Below are 13,186 nucleotides of genomic sequence, written 5' to 3'. Positions count from 1 at the left end.
GATGGGTCTTTGGATCTCTATGCTTATGATAGTGAAGGCAATTGTATGCGGATTTTTATTACAACAAAACCATGCCTATATCAATCTGTTCCCACAAAGGTAATTTTAATTTTTAGAGATTGCAATAAATCTTAAGACTGGTTATTTACCCTTTGCTCTCTTTCCAGGTAATTTCTATCCGACCATATATGACTTTTACCAATAGACTTGGTCGGGATATATCCATTAAGTTATGCAGTGAGGATGAACCAAAGATTCTTCGAGCATCTGATTCAAGGGTCTCGTTTGTACATCGTGAGTCAGAAGGACATGATAAACTTCAGGTTAGTGGAGTGTACGCGGTAATTCTTTATAGGAAACATATTTAACAATGGTCCTTGTATCTGTATCCATTGTTTTGGAAAATCAGGGTGCGTTTTACCCTTAAAAGGATCTAAAGAACCTACTCACAATACGATACTTCACCTAGTAAGGGACATGTGACCCCTGACAAGTCCCATGTGATCAAATATAGTATAAAATATGTATCATATTTGGAGAAGCAAAAGCTACATGAAAGCCTGATAAATTAATTTAGCTCAGGTTGGTACAAAAGTAAGGCTTGGTTCGGGTGTATCCTGCCCGAACTAGAACCTTTTCTTTTGGAATCATGCTGGACGGTTTTTGTTTCAATTATCTACGTAGATGAATGATCCGAGCTTTAATCTTATGCACTCTGAAAAAACTTATTTCTATTTTTCGGTTCCATTGTTAGGTTCGTCTAGAAGATACCGACTGGTCATTCCCTGTTCAAATTGTAAAGGAGGATACCATTTATCTTGTTTTGAAGAAGCATGATGGTACTCGGAGATTTTTGAGAACAGAGATTCGGGGCTATGAAGAAGGTTCGCGTTTCATCGTTGTATTCCGCCTCGGATCAAACCGTGGTCCCATCAGGTACTTATATCGTGTTTTTGTTATATGCTGGTAAATATTAAATATATATAATATTATATAATATATACATATATAATGTGGGGCTTACTCCGTAATGTATTTTAACGATCCGAACCATCTATTTTTTATAACATCATTTATAGATCATATTTGCAAAAAATTAGACAAATCCAAAACCATTAAGACAGTTATTTATAGTGAAGAAAATGGGCGAATACTATTCTATAAAGAATTACTGCATACAAAAGAAATATGGTTTCAAATTTGGGTGATTTTTGGTAGACATGATCTTTGAGGGAAGACCTAAAAGATGGTTTAGATTGTTGAAATACATTGCAAGTGGGCCCACAAAAACGTGTGTCAGAAGTTGTGTAAAAAAAGTGGTGCCATATCCGCCGCCATATATTCTCTTTGCATCTGTATATTCTCTTATTGATGAAATATGGTGTGTATTAAAGAACAGACGTATGTATAACTGTATATTACTATATTGTCAAATGTTGGCTATAAGGCTATCGATCGATGAAATATTGATCGTTACGATCGTCAAATGGTCAAACAGGATTTGGCTGATCCTCTGTAGGGATGGTTGTTTGAATGGGATTTACAAGCTAGACTATTCTAATTATTGACCCACATTGTGAAATACCCCTCCCAATGATCCCTTTCAACAATTAATCTATTTTGATCACTCTTAAGGCGGTTAAAATGCATACGTGCACATTGATACACACACCTGTTCACCGACCGGGCCGCTTTACAATGTGATCAAGTGATTTGAACTTTAGTTTTTAGATCCCCAGTCGGGGATAAGCCCCTGCAAAAACTTATTTGAATCGAAAATTGTTTGACTATTTGATCATCGTAATAAAATGTCGTAGTGTTATCACACACGTTTTGCTCATTTATTTGTTGTGTTGTATTTAGATGGCTAAATGATTTGCAATTTCGTTGACTTTTTAATCGCAGTGATGGTTGGGCACTTGGTGCGATGGCAAGTGCCTTCACCCATGAGCGGTAGGTCTTGGGTTCGAGACTTCGGAGCAGCCTCTCCATAAATGGGGGTAAGGCTAGCCGACATTCACCTCTCCCAGACCCTGCGTAAAGCGGGAGCCTTGTGCACTGGGTACGACCTTAGTGATGGTTGGGCCCACTTGAGATCTGTTTTAATCAATAGTAAAAGGGCATCCCTTATAAGAAATGGGCCATGTGTGTGTAGTGTGTGTCGTGTGTGTATAATATATATATATATATGAGAGAGATATAGGTGACTAACCTATTAAAGCTTCATTTGAGCAGAATTGAGAACAGGACAGTCAGCAAAACAATTAGAATTCGCCAGTCTGCTTTTGGTGAGGATGCCTGGATTCTCCTAGCGCCTCTTTCAACAACGAATTTTTCTTGGGAAGACCCTTATGGCCAAAAGATCATAGAAGCTGGGGTTGACGGTGCTAGCAATGGGCCTTGGGAACTTGATTTGGAAAGGACCGGGATATGTTGTGCAGATGAGGGACTTGGATTACAATTTCATGTTATGGAAGTTGGTGATATCAAGGTAGCTAGGTTCACAGACACAACAACTTCGGGGACAAGTTTGGATTTGCAAATTGCTGGAAATTGGGGGCATTCTCATATGCAAAACACCAATCAAAGTAATAGTGCCTCCCCTGTTGAGCTTATAATTGAGTTTGGAGTTGTAGGGATCTCTATTGTTGACCATAGACCAAAAGAGGTCTCCTACTTTTATTTTGAGAGAGTCTTCGTATCATATTCGACCGGTTATGATGGTGGTACAACAGCCAGGTGAGAGCATAACCTTCTTATACTCCTATAGGATTTTCTTATGGATGTCTTTCAGCTGTAATGTTATGTGAAGTTCTGAAATTTTAACTTTTCTTATCACTTATGTTATCCTATAGATTGAGCTATTAATGACATTAATGAGGATTAGTGATTTGTAATCACCTCATTAAAAACATACTAGAAAGATGAAGCATTGTTTCATTTGCATACCTAAAATAATCATGTGAATTGCATATTGGCAGTAGTATCATGACTATTAAATAGAATTAAAACAACGAAATGTTAGTTGAATTGTGGCTGTAAAGGTGGTGTCGTAAGTATGAAAGTTTGAATTAAAAACCGAAAATAAGTTTTCATTCAAATTTACAGCAAACCAAGTTCTAGTGTTTATATTCAATAAAGTTATTGTAGAGTATCGTGGTCCGTGAAACAACTTTTGCTTCTTAATCTTCTGTCAGGAGAATCAGAACCCCAGTTCTTTTAAGCTAAACACTTGTTTTAAATTTACAGAATCTGTGAATGTGACTGTCATTTGTTTGATTCTTTTTGTGTGTCCAATTTTTTATCCTTCTAACTCCGTGTTTTCAGATCCATCCTCACTCCAATGTAGCTTTTCTTATTAAATAATATGCTTTACACACCAAACGTTTATGTTTCACTCTGCTAGGTTCAAGCTCATACTGGGTCTTCTGCAGCTGGACAACCAGCTTCCTCTAACATTGATGCCAGTGCTGTTGGCTCCAGAAATGAACTCTGACATGCATTACCCAGTGTTCAAAACGACTATTACAATGCGCAAGGAAAATAGTGATGGCGTACAGGTGTACCCTTATGTTTATATACGGGTAATGCCTTTTTACAGGATGCCTAAAATGTTTGTTATCAATTGTAACAGTGAAGTACCTAAGCTCTGACCCAAATTTGTGATGACATGATAGGTAACCGATAAGTGTTGGAGGCTTAATATTCATGAACCAATAATTTGGGCTTTGGTAGATTTCTACAATAATCTACAGTTGGATCGTTTGCCTAAAAGTTCTAGTGTCACAGAAGTTGATCCAGAAATACGCATTGAGTAAGTATCACTACTTCTGCTTGTGTGCAGAAACTGCAATTCATTGGATTTGCAGCAATATAGTTATGAGCGCCGAAGAGAACTGTTTTTCCTTCACCAAACAAAAAAAGAAAATGTAATGGGGAAAAAAATTGACCACCACTGCTTTGTCCTTATTTGGCGGTTAAAGCTCATATGCTAAGGCATTGGGCCTTCTTTTTATTAATCAAAATTGGTTCTTATGTCATTTGCTATAGCATTTATTCCGTTTCCTTTTCTTTTAATATTAGCCATATGATTTAGAAAGATATAAGTATACAACTAAATATCGATACCCTTCTAGTTCCATTCCCCATGACCCATTGGGTGCCCCTCCCTCCCTCCCTCCCTCCCTCCATGTTCCCATTGTATTATCACCCAAATATTTGTTAGGTCTGAGCACAGCCTATTCTTTTTGCAATTACCTCCCTCCCTCCATGTTCCCGTTGTATTATCACCCAAATATTTGTTACCTGTCTGAGCACAGCCAATTCTTTCTGCAATTACATATAGGATTCGTTGTATTATCACCCACCCTCCCTCCCTCCCTCCATGTTCCCGTTGTATTATCACCCAAATATTTGTTACCTGTCTGAGCACTGCCTATTCGTTTTGCAATTACATATAGGATTAGTGGCTGTATTTTTGGGGGTTATATTTGTGGGGTGCTGCAAGAGACCTGCAAACTTGGGAACTGTCTACTGATGGGGAAACATGTTCCCGTTGTATTATCACCCTCCCTCCCTCCATGTTCCAATTGTATTATCACCCACCCTCCCTCCATGTTCCCGTTGTATTATCACCCACCCTCCCTCCTTCCATGTTCCGTTGTATTATCACCCAAATATTTGTTACCTGTCTGAGCACAGCCTATTCTTTTTGCAATTACATATAGGATTAGTGGCTGTATTTTTGGGGGTTATATTTGTGGGGTGTTTAGAGACCTGCAAACTTTGGAACTGTCTACTTATGGGGAAATATGAGTTGTGAACTATCAGGAATAATTTTTTGTGATTTAATTTTGGGATAATAGTTCTATTTCCTCACTCTCTTTTTTGCTGTTTTTCTTTCCTTCTCTTTCCAGCCTAATAGATGTTTCAGAAGTTAGGCTGAAGGTGTCATTGGAAACAGCACCAGCCCAAAGACCTCATGGGGTTCTAGGAGTGTGGAGCCCCATACTATCAGCTGTCGGAAATGCATTCAAGATTCAGGTGAGTCTGGGTGGTTCTCTATTCAGATGCTATGATTTGCTCTCCAGTTTCTCAAACTTGTAAACAGTCTTCATATGTAAACTACGGAACATGTTTCCAATCTATCATAATATTGAGGTGAGGCTATAGTCATGACAGTAATATGTCATTGCTGCAGGTGCATTTGAGAAGGGTGATGCACAAAGACAGATTCATGCGGAAGAGTTCCATTGCTTCTGCCATTGGTAACCGTATTTGGAGAGATCTGATCCATAATCCTCTACATTTGATATTTTCAGTCGATGTACTTGGTATGACAAGTTCAACATTGGCTTCTCTTAGTAATGGGTTTGCTGAGCTGTCGACGGATGGACAATTTCTGCAACTGCGTTCAAAGCAGGTAATGTTTTCATATTAACCAAGAAATAAAAATTAGTAATGCAATGTTATGATGAAAGGCTGTTTTTGAAATGGTTTCAGGTGACGTCAAGGAGAATAACTGGGGTGGGTGATGGAATTATTCAAGGTACAGAAGCACTTGTGCAAGGTGTTGCCTTTGGGGTGTCTGGAGTGCTGAAAAAGCCTGTAGAGAGCGCAAGACAGAATGGTGTTTTAGGACTAGTTCATGGGCTTGGGCGTGCTTTTCTAGGAGTGATAGTGCAACCAGTCAGTGGGGCATTGGACTTCTTCTCATTGACTGTTGATGGAATTGGAGCAAGTTGTTCCAAATGCTTAGAAGTTTTCAATAGCAAGACAACCTTCCAAAGAATTAGAAATCCCCGAGCAATCCATGCTGATGCTGTACTTAGAGAGTATTGTGAGAGAGAAGCTGTTGGGCAGGTAATTTGTTACTTCCTTAACTTCAGTGATCAAATAAACTATTTGCTTTGGTTTTCCTGGGAGTGTGAGTGAGTAGGATACGGGATGCATAAGGAGGAGATGGTAAAAAATTCAGTTTTGTGATTATAAGTCTTTCACTTCAATTGGCACATTGCTGAGATACTTGAAATACATGTATCAAAGATTCAAATATGTATCAAATGTATCTGTTAGTTATTAGCCTTTTACTGCTAACATTTGCGAGTCTTGGGTAATTTTATTTGACACTGTCACACTGCTCCACCAAAAAGAAGTCGCTATTATCTTAATGTACAAGTCCTATTTATTTTTACTTTCTTTGTTTCTTTTCGGCAGATGATTTTATACCTTGCAGAAGCACATCGGCACTTTGGTTGTACTGAGCTATTCAAGGAACCATCAAAGTTTGCTTGGTCTGATTATTATGAAGATCATTTTGTTGTGCCTTACCAACGGATTGTTTTAGTGACAAATAAGCGAGTCATGCTGCTTCAGGTTAGTCAAGCAGTCTTGCAATGGCCTATAGGTTTTTCTGTTATATGTGCCCAATGCTTTTGTCTGCTTGACATTCAATCTTCTTTCTTTGCTTCCTAGTGTTTGGCTCCAGACAAAATGGATAAGAAACCTTGCAAGATCATGTGGGATGTACCTTGGGAAGAGCTCATGGCTGTGGAGTTGGCAAAAGCAGGCTGCAATCAACCATCTCACTTGATCCTCCACCTCAAAAATTTTAGAAGATCAGAAAATTTTGTCCGGGTGATAAAGTGCACTGTTGAAGAAATTGAGGGAAATGAACTCCAAGCTGTTAGGATCTGTTCCGTAGTACGGAAGATGTGGAAAGCATCTCAGTCGGACATGAACTGCCTAATTCTGAAGGTTAATACTGTACATAAAGATTTGTTCTTTTAAGAGGTAACCTATACACAATTTTAATATGGTTCACCATTCTCAGGTTCCATCAAGCCAGCGACATGTGTATTTTTCCGGGTCTGAAGCTGATGGGAGAGAGCACCGTATACCAAACAAGGCAATTACTAGGCTGAGAGACATCCCATCATACAATTCTGCATTGGATGGTAAATTTGTTAAACACAGTATTAACTTTTCAAAGATTTGGAGCAGCGAACAAGAATCCAGAAGTCGATGCACGTTGTGCAGAAAACAGGTGATTTACTGTTCACGTTGCTTACCTTGTTTCCATTTTTAGTACTTTCTTGTTATCTGGTTAAGATTTGGCACCTTATGGTTTAGCAGTCTAAAGATGAATCATTGTTTTATATAATTAGGTTCCTGAAGATGGTGTAATATGTAGCATTTGGAGACCCATCTGTCCAGACGGGTAATTATTATCGATTTTCTACTTTCTATTTTTCTTGATAACATTAATATTCATTGCATTTTATATTTTTTGTCTCGGACTATAAATGCATCTTTCTATTTATCAGTCAAAGAGCCTACTTAGTTTGGAGCAGGACTGTTCATGTGAATGCTCTGTTGCAACAGTTAGAGCGCTGTTTCTTTTTTTAGCTAGGATACTTTTAAAGGCTACTTGTTATTGAACTTCATGAAGTTCAAGAAGCTCCGTCACATTCTTGCTCAACCTAAAGGGACCGACTGGCATGTTGAAAAGTGCTGTTCCTAGACGTTTCTCTAGCTGAGCTAAAGCTATGGTATATCACCGGTTTAATGCCCCACCCCTAGGGCTCCATCCGAATCTTCCCCAATTAAAGGAGAAAAGTCAGGAAAAGACGAAAATGGCCATATGTGGTTCTCTTTAGCCTTTAATATAATGTGATTTACAAAAATGAAAAACATGTCTTAAGTGTTTGTTAAGATGATCCTTTACTCTGTATTCTAAAGAAAGTAGAACCGTGTTAACATTTCAGTCTCCTGAAATTATGCATTTCACTACCAGCTGCTACTAACTTGCTAGTTGTCATTGCGAAAATTGATGAGTGGTTTTTTTTCTTCAGCTATGTCTCGATTGGTGATATTGCTCGCATTGGCAGCCATCCTCCAAACGTTGCTGCTGTTTATCGCAAGATTGACAGATTGTTTGCACTTCCAGTTGGTTATGACCTGGTAAGAATTTATAATCACTAATAGAGTTATAACCTAGTTAGGATAGTCTATGAGGATCAATAGAACTTTTTAGGTCGTATTTTTGTGTGTTGCATCTGTGGTTTGCCTTAATAGCATCTCACTCATTGTACTGAAAAACTTCCTTCATACAAATTGTAGCTATTGATGATCAACTTAATCATCATCAGCAGAAAGTTTTATGTTTTCTTTTCATATGTCAGGCATATCACGTGTGGAATAGTCGAGAGCATTTCATTTCTCACATAATAACGATTGGAATGAAAGTAGGGGATATTAGAAATTTTAATCATAAACCATTCACTCCTTTTCAAACTTCTTTTAAACTTCTAATATAGTCTGTCACCCCGGTCTGCGCGGCCTGCCATAATTACATTCGATATTGAACCATGATGAGTCCTGTTTCGCTTGAAGTTTTATATGATGGCTCTTTTTTGTCATATATTAATGACCTTTCTACGGTCATCTATTATATAATGGTTAACATACACGTACATATGCAGGTATGGAGGAACTGCACGGATGACTATGCATCACCGGTATCGATTTGGCATCCTCGGGCTCCAGAGGGATATGTGTCTCCCGGATGCATTGCTATGGCTAGTTTTATGGAGCCGGAACTTGACAAAGTGTGTTGCGTGTCCGAGTCACTTGCTGAAGAGACGGAATTCGAAGCGCAAAAGGTGTGGTCTGCTCCAGATTCTTACCCGTGGGCGTGTCACATTTATCAAGTCCAAAGCGACGCACTTCACTTTGTGGCTCTAAGGCAAACCAAGGAAGAATCTGACTGGAAACCTATGAGGATTCTTGACGATCCTCAGCCTCTTTTGCGATCTCTAAAAGAGAACTGAAATATGTGTGTTTATATTGTAAAGACCTTTTCCAAAAATTTTGTAGCTAGAAAAGGTCTCTCGTATACGGTGTTACTGTATAGCATATCGTCTGTCTTGTACAGTGTTACTGTACGGTACATCGTCTCTCGTATAGCGTTGGGTGCAATTTGTATCACGTTCATCTCTCTGTAAACAATTACCGGTTGATGTCTCGCTCAAGGTGATGATGAATCTCTCTCCTGGGAAGGGACCCGACTATTGTATGACACCACGATTGGATTCTGGTGGAGTCGAATGAAATTTTTTCACTTAAATACCAGTCTGGATTTTGGTTGCGTCGAGTCTTTCTGCTTATGAGTCAAGTGACTCAGGAATATCATTGGTTCCGTCACAAGCTTTTGCAGGGGGCGATCTCACCTATGAATCTTCAGTCTTTCAAATCGGGTGAAGTAGAATTCACCTTCATGCTGAAGCAACTTGGTCGTGAAAGTCAAGTTTTATGGAATCAAGCTCGAATCGGATGAGACCGATCGCACCTGACTCTCTTAACTAGATTTTTGGTAAATCAACGATCGGCTAGGGTTTATCTTCAACTTTGTTTTCTTAAAAACAGTAGCGTTAGTTGACTAAATAGTTAGTTGTTGAGGGGAGAGGTGGAATCGGATTGCAATGAATTTAGTTCTTGCAGATAAATGCTCAATACTCAGGTCGGCTTACAAAATTGATCATGATCAAATGCTTTATGGCTCGTCTCAGATCTTGCATCTGCCAAAGGGTTCTATGGTAGATTTAAAATTTAATCAGAAACACTAATTTAAGGAAGGGTATCATAGTATCACAGTACAAATTTATGTGTTGACTAAAGAATTTTTTACAAATAAAATAGTTTCTGAAAAACAGCGATGCACGTTTAATCTCTACGTTAATATATAGAATACACCTAATTAATAATCTAACATATTCATTCCTAATGTAAAAGTTCAATTCTTAATATATATTGATATATATTCATTCCTAATGTAAAAGTTCAATTCTTAATATATCTATATTGATATGTTGTATACACCTAATCAATAACCTGAAGCTTTACCACAATGGCGGAAAGCAATCAAGTGCGGGCTCAATCCCCAACAAATCCCCTCCCCCACCCCCCTAACAACTAATAGTTTAACCAAAAAAAAAAAAAAAGTTTAACCCACTACTAAGTAAAATTAAAAGCCTTATATATTCATTACTAATGTAAATTTTCAACTCATAAGATGCATATCCACACAAATGTAAAAGAAAGTTATAAATGTGTAGTTATTATTCACAGAAATTATAGCAAAATAACCAAAAAAATAAAAAATTGGTTTAGAATGTCTGACGTCTAAAGAAAACTTTATTGGTATACTCATGAAGTATTTTTAAACATATTTATATACAACAATATATTTATAAAAACGATTTGGGGAGAGGGGGCATAAATTGATTTCAAACTCGTCATCTGTAAAATTCGAACATAAAAATTCTTTCTAAGAAGTGAAGAGGAATACAACTAAATTGTACTACTAAGTGGCCATGAAGAACAAAGTTAATAAAGTTTTTAAACGCATAATCTCTAAGCTTCAATTATCTAATCACAGAGGATGGATTTTTCATATATTTACTCAAAAAATATTAAATTTCATCAATAGAAGTAACAAGTTATGTTGAAAATATACAAGCTCTCGACTAGAATTGTTGTAAAATTTTCGTTCTTTTACTAGAAGAATATAATTTATAGTAGGTGACTAATCTCACCATGTGTCAAGTTGGAACTCATGTCACATCCCGGTCCGGGTCCTCACCACATCCCAGGTTCGACTTCACCGTAGCACGATATTGTCCGCTTTGGGTCTCGACCACGCCCTCGCGGTTTTGTTTCTGGAAACTCATGCGAGCAGAACTTCTCGGTGGGTCACCCATCCTAAGAATGCTCTGGCCCCTTTCTCGCTTAACTTCAAAGTTCCTACGGAACCCGAAGCCAGTGAACTCCTAAAAAGCCTCGTGTTAGGTAGAGATGAGAATATACATACAAGGCTTACATGATGCACTCCCCTAGGCAATGTTAGGTAGAGATGAGAATATACATATAAGGCTTACATGATGCACTCCCCTAGACGATGTGGGATGTTACAACTCATGTTCTAGCTTCTTGAACTCGAATTCGCTAAGCAACTTCGTCATGAAAATGAAGTTTTATGGAATTAAGTTCTAATCGAATCACTGATTTACCAGAAATCTGAGTCGAGATGCCAACTCTCTATCTAGTTTTTTGGTAAATCAACGACCGACTAGAATTTACCTCCAACTTTACCAAAACCAAACAATACATTTCTAATGCAAAATATGAAATATATACAGTAATGGCCAAGGTATATACAGTGATCCAAAAGACTCTGTATTTAATAGGGGTAGATTTAAAATTTAATCTGAATCTACTAATTTATAGAAGGACATTAATTGTTATAATACTACTAGATCTACGAAATTTATATGTTGACTAAAGAAATTTTAAAAAATTAAATAGTTTTTGAGAAACATCGATACACGTTTAATTTGTACGTTAATATGTTGAATACACCTAATCAATAACTTAATATATTCATTCCTAATGTAAAAGTTCAATTCCTAATATGCATATACGTGCATCTCTATGTTGATATGTTGAGTACACCTAATCAAATAACCTTATATATTTCTAATATGCATATATTATCTACGTTGATATGTTGAATAAACCTAATAAATAATCTTATGTAAAGTTCAATTCCTAATATGCATATATGTGCTTATTAGTTTGATACCTAATTTTTCCAAGAAGTTAATCCCATTATCCTCATTTCTTTAATCCACATAATTGTAAGACAAAGTTGTAAATGTGTGATTATTATCTATAGAAAATTATAGAAACTAACAAAAAAAAAATCTGCACAATATTGTAGGCATCGGCTAAGCAGCCTTTGAAATAGTAAAACCAAGTCTACAGATTTGGGGTTGTGGGGGCATTCTATGCTTGACGGGACAATATCATAGAGTGTTGGAGGGTTGGTTAAATCCTTATGATTTGCAAGGATTTTCCTTAAGACCGGCCCTGAGAATTTGGGGCTCTAAGCGAGCTTTTAAAGTGGGCAATAGAGTTTTCTGAATTCCGATCCTTTATACATTGATATGTATAAAACAAAAAAAACAAAAAAAAAATCGCTAAATACTTGAAAAAGTCTACCTCTACATCAAATATCATTAAAAGAAGAAAAATATATAAACATTACTTAAATATTACATGTCTTGCTTTTTAGATGCAAATGTACTAAATAAGTTTATATAATCTAATTTTCAACTAATTCGCTAACCCACTCAATCTGCAAATGGATGATGACATTGATAATCATTAGTTTTTATTTTTTATGTTTCCAACTTAACAATATTTCAAAATAAAAACCCTAAAATTGAATCCATAAACCCCTAAAAGATTGAGTTAGAAAAATCCGTAAAATCTTTCAAATCCTAAATCCTTATAGTAATCCATAAACACCTAAAAGATCGAATCTCTAAATCCTTAAAATCTTTCAAATCCTAAATCCCTAGAGGGGGCACAGATTCAAAAATCCTAATTCCATTTATAAACAAGCTTACAAATTGAATTAAAGGAAAAAGAATAGGAAAGGGAAGCTGGAGAAGAAAAATAGTGACCTGACCTGTAGGAGAGGAAGGATATCGCCTACCAGTCGCCACCAAGTCGGACTGATTTGACCGAAAAAAGAGTCGCTAGCCTTGCTACCCAGTACATCAAATTCTAATATTTTTTTTATTGTTTATTGTTACAAAGTTACTTATTACGTTCAATAAATGAATGAACAGTTGGATTGAGAGAAAATAAACAAATATAAAAAAAAAATTGTGAAAAATTATTATTGCCTATGATTTTATTTTTTTGATAACTATTAGTTATAAAATTTTATATATATTATATATGTGTGCGTGTGTTTAAAAAAAAAAAAATGGGGGGCCTAGGTGGGTGTGTACTTCAGCCGGCCCTGATTGTCATATGGATAGGATTTATTGTTTCATCCTATCGCATTGCCAACTCTTCTTTTTCAATCAAAGTAGTTTACAGTAAAATATCGATTGTATTAAAAAATATCTATAGTTAATATTTTAATTTTTATAAAATAGTCCAAAAACAATTTTCAAGTTAATTTAGATTGATTGGATTACATTGGCTAACCAAGCTAAATACAAAGCCAAATAGGCCAAATTGAAAACACACATACAAAATTGGCCAAGTGTGTAAAACGCATGAACTATTTTGACACTAAAACCAAAATAGGACATTACTTGGCTCCTTGCAG

General features: G+C 36.7%; 1 protein-coding gene and 1 long non-coding RNA gene across 2 annotated transcripts in view; one reads left to right on the top strand and one right to left on the bottom strand.

Moving 5' to 3' along the window:
- Nucleotides 1-9,127, top strand: part of LOC103424911 (uncharacterized) — a 54,051-nt gene extending 44,924 nt beyond the window's left edge. The window contains exons 50-64 of the mRNA XM_029100981.2: nucleotides 1-99; nucleotides 168-323; nucleotides 755-936; nucleotides 2,236-2,739; nucleotides 3,407-3,584; nucleotides 3,678-3,814; nucleotides 4,917-5,043; nucleotides 5,201-5,422; nucleotides 5,503-5,862; nucleotides 6,217-6,375; nucleotides 6,475-6,756; nucleotides 6,833-7,045; nucleotides 7,167-7,219; nucleotides 7,854-7,962; nucleotides 8,484-9,127. Of these exons, the coding sequence (XP_028956814.1) occupies nucleotides 1-99; nucleotides 168-323; nucleotides 755-936; nucleotides 2,236-2,739; nucleotides 3,407-3,584; nucleotides 3,678-3,814; nucleotides 4,917-5,043; nucleotides 5,201-5,422; nucleotides 5,503-5,862; nucleotides 6,217-6,375; nucleotides 6,475-6,756; nucleotides 6,833-7,045; nucleotides 7,167-7,219; nucleotides 7,854-7,962; nucleotides 8,484-8,831 (3,129 nt within the window). The 3' untranslated portion in view covers nucleotides 8,832-9,127. The remainder of the gene's footprint in view (nucleotides 100-167; nucleotides 324-754; nucleotides 937-2,235; nucleotides 2,740-3,406; nucleotides 3,585-3,677; nucleotides 3,815-4,916; nucleotides 5,044-5,200; nucleotides 5,423-5,502; nucleotides 5,863-6,216; nucleotides 6,376-6,474; nucleotides 6,757-6,832; nucleotides 7,046-7,166; nucleotides 7,220-7,853; nucleotides 7,963-8,483) is intronic.
- A 1,330-nt stretch (nucleotides 9,128-10,457) lies between these two features.
- On the bottom strand, nucleotides 10,458-12,831 carry LOC103424903 (uncharacterized). Its single transcript, XR_527841.4, has 2 exons — nucleotides 12,533-12,831; nucleotides 10,458-10,829 (listed from the first exon to the last, which is right to left on the bottom strand). It is a non-coding gene; the product is annotated as an uncharacterized lncRNA (long non-coding RNA).
- Nucleotides 12,832-13,186: the final 355 nt, after the last annotated feature.

The sequence above is a fragment of the Malus domestica genome, chromosome 04 (assembly GCF_042453785.1).
Source record: "Malus domestica chromosome 04, GDT2T_hap1".
NCBI lineage: Eukaryota > Viridiplantae > Streptophyta > Magnoliopsida > Rosales > Rosaceae > Malus > Malus domestica.
The sequence above is the reverse complement of the archived record's forward strand: the minus strand, read 5'-3'. Positions and strand labels throughout refer to the sequence as shown.